This window comes from Eptatretus burgeri, chromosome 9 (assembly GCF_056783735.1).
Source record: "Eptatretus burgeri isolate ZD-2024b chromosome 9, Ebu_testis_v1, whole genome shotgun sequence".
Taxonomy (NCBI): Eukaryota; Metazoa; Chordata; class Myxini; order Myxiniformes; family Myxinidae; genus Eptatretus; species Eptatretus burgeri.
Genome location: NC_140969.1, coordinates 13,507,001 through 13,512,500, shown reverse-complemented (window position 1 = coordinate 13,512,500; position 5,500 = coordinate 13,507,001). Strand labels below are relative to the sequence as shown.

At 41.3% G+C, this 5,500-nt stretch overlaps 1 protein-coding gene across 1 annotated transcript in view; it reads right to left on the bottom strand.

Moving 5' to 3' along the window:
• Positions 1–5,500, bottom strand: part of LOC147019555 (uncharacterized) — a 438,487-nt gene that overhangs the window by 207,206 nt on the left and 225,781 nt on the right. Inside the window, exon 4 of the mRNA XM_085894127.1 lies at positions 2,766–2,827. Within this exon, the coding sequence (XP_085750253.1) occupies positions 2,766–2,827 (62 nt within the window). The remainder of the gene's footprint in view (positions 1–2,765; positions 2,828–5,500) is intronic.

Genomic DNA, 5,500 nt, shown 5'->3' with positions numbered 1-5,500 from the left:
CAGACTTAGCTGTTTCACACACGCCTCCTCAGCTACATCAGTTGCCTTCTTGTCCTGGTTGAGAAGTGCAACGTAAAGATTCGCTAAGTGGTCTTTATCTATGCGGTCTAAGATGCCAGGTGTATCCAGTAACACTCCAATGAGGGCAGCTGCAGTAAGAATGTGAGCACGAAGAGAACGGGAAAATGCATGACCAGACTGCATATGAATGACAGACCCTTTGGCGTACACTGTCTCCCATAGCTCTACAAGTCCACTTCCGTCCATGATGTGGCCTATGCTACCAAGATATGACATGAGGAGGTGAAATCCACCAAGACGAATGATTACTTTGTCTAGGTCTTGTGAGGAAGCTACGATCTCTGCTGCCTTGATGTACAAGGGCTGGTCAAATGTTACTGCACATATTTTCAAGTCATGCTTTTCACATTGTGACTGTGCAAAGCATAGTGCCGTGTAGATGGTACTTGGATTGGACGGGTCCAAATTAATGAAGGGGAGAGTTTCTACTCTTGTCCTCTCGTACTGGTCAGTCTGCATGGCAACTTTCATGAAACCACTCCAAGAAGGGCACAAGTCTAGTTCCAGAACGTAGCCAGCCACCCAGAGGGAGTCTATGGCAATTGCGGTTCTGAGAGATGGGAGCTCCTGGTCAGGTATCTTGAGGGGATCTATTACAACAGACCGCAAGCCAGGAACAGCAGGTTTGCCGTATATCTTGATTGGAATATGCCCAAATGCTCCAACCTTCTCAGCCGACTGCAATTTCACTGTGCGTTTGATGGGTGGGGTACTTGCGTACTTATTGGTACTTGCGTGCTTCAGCATCTCTTAAGATGTATTCTAATGAGTTCCTCATACTTCAAAACATATATGTAGACATTTAAAGTGTGTTTTGGGGAAACCTGCTTGCAAAGTTATGAGAAAAACAGAAGAGGCGGCCATTTTGGACGCCATCTTGGATTGCGGAAAACGCTCAAGGAGGATTCATGAGGACTTTTAGTATGTTATTTCACACACATTCCTGGACCTATCCTGAAAAAATCAGCTTGTTACCAAAAATGTCCAGGTTAGGGCCTATTTTGACCTAATGCTCTTGGACTATCTCTCCTTCGTTGCAGCACAATGCTGAACGCAACTTAAATGCAGAAGCAAGATGATAAACAGTTGACACTATCGAGGATGCGCAGGACGTAAAGAGTTAAATTACAGGAAGCATAAAAAACAATTATCAATATATTTATAACAAGAATGTAATTCACCTAAAATCTCATCACATCACAAAACACAGACAATAAAAATAACTAATTCATCAATTACCAAGATGTGTTATATTTGGGATGTCGGAACAATGTGCGGAATTCTTAATAAATTGATTCTTGTTATAAATTGCCACGGTCTTCATAAATAAAACGACATGGAATAAATGTACTTCATCTCTTGAAGGTATTTACGACTATTTTGAAGATCCAATCGTGGCATGAGAACAAAGGAACAGTAAATAACCGTGGAAGTGGATAAGCTAATGGATGCAAGTAAACCATACTGTGGAGTTTGGCAAATTTATATCCTGTGAATAAATTCTTTGTGAAGTCAAATGCGATAATCTTCGGTATGATTATCCCAAGGTATTAAATTTTGTAAATCACTACGATGAGAAAATTGTAGAAATGAGAACGTCAGAAAGGGCAATCCGTGTGGTATGAGGGATGTTCAAAAGTTCTCGGAATGAGGTACTCCAATTGTCCAAGGAAGGCCAAGATTTTCGATTTTTAAATACAAGTGTAAAACTCGACTGATCTTGTAAATATTTTCAAGTGTCCGTGTTTTGTTTGTGCGTTTGTACGTTACTCTTTCACGGCCGAAACGTAGCAGTTAGAGGCTCCAACTTTTGGGTGTAGGTACTTCAGAATCTGGCAAGGTTTGAAGCTACCATACGTTGGGCTTGACATCCGTTTTGAAGCCACCAAAGGCTGCTATAAAGTGCATATTGGGATGTGTGATCAGGCAGTGCTGCCGCAAGCCCGCAGGTAAAAGGTAACTACGATAAGGCCAAAAACTCCATAGCTTTTCAATGTCCAACATGTCCCGAAACCACCGCTGGGAAAAGCTCACCCAGCCGGGCAGCGCCGGTTGACATTATGCTCGGGACGTGTATAAACTCAAAGGAAGGTGGTTGCAAAGATTGAAAACATTTGTTTTTTTTTTCGTATTTGTTTCCATATTTTACTCTACACCACCAGTTCTCAATTTGTTTACACCAACACTCATAATTTCAAAAAGTTGCACCGTCAGTGTAGATGCGGACAGTAACGTCTCATATCTGCACTATCCAATCATACTATACCACACTGTCGAGCCTTGTCCAAATCACCACAAGCAACTCCTCGAAGCTGAAGTTATCAGGCGGAGCAGCGTATAATGCAGCAATATTCCGATGTTCACTGCAAGCATGTTTGTACGACATATTCCCGAGCAATGTCATATGTGAGCATGCATCGCTGGGTGATGCAAACGTTCTCCAAAAGCCATTTCCACAAACCGTGATCAACTTCAATAAATTCGAAGTCTGTAATTACTTTGTCGTGGCTCACAGTTCCATTATGAAATTACACAGTGAACTGTGAATGCAGGATGAGTGGATATACCGTACGGTTTGCAAGTACGATATAATGGTATCAGTACGTACTCTGTGACATGTGGGAAAGGTGTGAGTAGTTCTGTTTGGTATGTGCTCAGATGCACAGCCAGTGAGAATCTCTCACCTTGACATGAATATCCATTAGTAACTTCTTCGTTCGTTGAACTTTGGTGTTCTGCTGAGGAACTGCAGAGAAGACAAGCAGCATTACTTCCTGCAGCCACGTTATTCTTTCACAAGGAAACGAAGACCAATTTGTACTTGGCTATAACCACATAATTTGGCAATTAACTGTGCTATTTTCAGTATCAACTGTTTTATATTGTGGCATAGAAAAACAAATATAATTAGAACGTATCTCAAAATACAAAGCCCGCCTTCGTCCGCTTTGTACTCAAACTAAACTTGACGAAAACGACAGTTTTTTTGGAAGAAAAAGATTGTACATTTTATTCATTTGTGATCTCCATATTCTCATCATAAAGGTTTGTTGCAGATTTGATAACAAAAACTCAATTAGTAAAAATGTATGGCTTGGAAACACACACGAAGCTTAATGGTAAATTAATAAATAAACATGGAAGCGAATAAAAAAAATCGGGGCGTCTCATGCTTGACGCGCAATGGCGGGGCAAATAAGGGCTATTTATAATCACATATGACTTTGCCCTTTCATGTTTTGACCCAATTTTTAATTATTTTCTCCATATTCTCATAATAAAGGTTTGTTGAAGATATGATAACAAAAATTCAATTAGTAAAAATGTATGGCTTGGAAACACACACGAAGCTTCATGGTAAATAAATAAATAAACATGGAAGTGAATAAAAAATTGGGGCGTCTCACGCTTGACGCGCAATGGTGGGGCAAATAAGGGCTATTTATAGTCACATATGACTTTGCCCTTTCATATTTTGACCCAATTTTTAATTATTTTCTCCATATTCTCATAATAAAGGGTTGTTGTAAATTTGACGACAAAAGCTCACATGGTGAAAAATTATGGCCCGGACAGAGTGACGCACACACGCACGCACATACCCATACGATTGCAAAGCCCAGTCTACCACTGCGCGGTGGACGGGCTAATTAAACAGATGGGATCTACAAAGTGCATGTGTACACATATATATATATATATATATATATATATATATATATATATATATATATATATGTATACACACACACACACACACACACACACACACACACACACACACACACACACACACACACACACACACACACACACACACATATGCATGCACACGCACTTCTCTTGATTATATGCACAGTGACCATGTACTGACATGCCATGTGAGGACTTGGTGCAAGGATGGTGACCAACAGGGGTGTCTACTGTGCATCCACCTTGTCTACACAGTTAAAGAGGTTTTTTTTATTGCAATAAAGACAAGCTCACAAAGAAGAGAGTAAAGTTAAAATGAAACTTCTGGCTTTGTTGCAGCATGTGAAGGACACAGAACTACCCAGTGTTCTGCAAGTTCTGCAAGTTATCACATGAGGTCTTGAATAAATCCAAGTAGCAGTGTATATATATATATATATATATATATATATATATATATATATATATATATATATATATATATATATATATATATATATATATATATATATATATATATATATATATTCAGTACACACATACTGGTCAGGGGTTTTTTGGATACAAAGTCGAGGCTCGTGGAAGAGTTAGTACACTGAATGGAAAAGGACTTACCAGACAAAAGCACGAAGCAAAACATGCTCACATGGGGTGGGCAAGAGAGGATGTGGAAGTTGATTCCACAGGTGAGAGAAAAAGAGGAACAAATGAGTGGAGGTGAACAGTGATCGTGGATTTCGGTAGTTTCAGCAGAAGGGGGTTGATGGTGGACCATGTGTGCCCCAGAAACCAGGAGAGGAAAGGGGGGAGGGGGACAAAGCACAGAAAGGGCAGAGGGTGCAAGACCAGAAATGCGCCGGTATAAGATAGACAGATTCTTTGGAAACATCTGTCTGAGATGTGAAAGTGACAGGCCCATAGACTCAGCTTCATCGTGTAAGATTCCAATAATCTTGAAGGCCTTGGTCTCCATGGCATCAAGCTGAGCAAAGTGCAAGGCAGGTGAGCCAGCCCTGAGGGGAGAGCAGTACTCAATCAAGCTGCAGATGAAAGCCTTGTAGGTGTGCTGAAGGAGTTCAGGTGTGCCAAAGAAGGATTTTGTATGGCACAGAATGCCCAGTCGGCAACTAGCTTTGGAGGCCAATTCTGAAATGTGGTTTACCCAAGAAAGGTCATGATTGATCATGAGACCTAGGAGTTTGAATGACTGAACTTCCTCAAGAAGATTGTTAAGAGAGTGGAAAGGTGGGTTGCCAGATGGTCCTTTTGGAGAGAGAGAGACAGAGACAGAGAGAGAGAGAGAGAGAGAGAGGTTTGAGAGAGAGAGAGAGAGGTTTGAGAGAGAGAGAGAGAGGTTTGAGAGAGAGAGAGGTTTGAGAGAGAGAGAGAGGTTTGAGAGAGAGAGAGAGGTTTGAGAGAGAGAGAGAGAGGTTTGAGAGAGAGAGAGAGGTTTGAGAGAGAGAGAGAGAGGTTTGAGAGAGAGAGAGAGGTTTGAGAGAGAGAGAGAGAGAGGTTTGAGAGAGAGAGAGAGAGAGGTTTGAGAGAGAGAGAGAGAGGTTTGAGAGAGAGAGAGAGAGGTTTGAGAGAGAGAGAGAGAGGTTTGAGAGAGAGAGAGAGAGAGGTTTGAGAGAGAGAGAGAGAGGTTTGAGAGAGAGAGAGAGAGGTTTGAGAGAGAGAGAGAGAGGTTTGAGAGAGAGAGAGAGGTTTGAGAGAGAGAGAGAGGTTT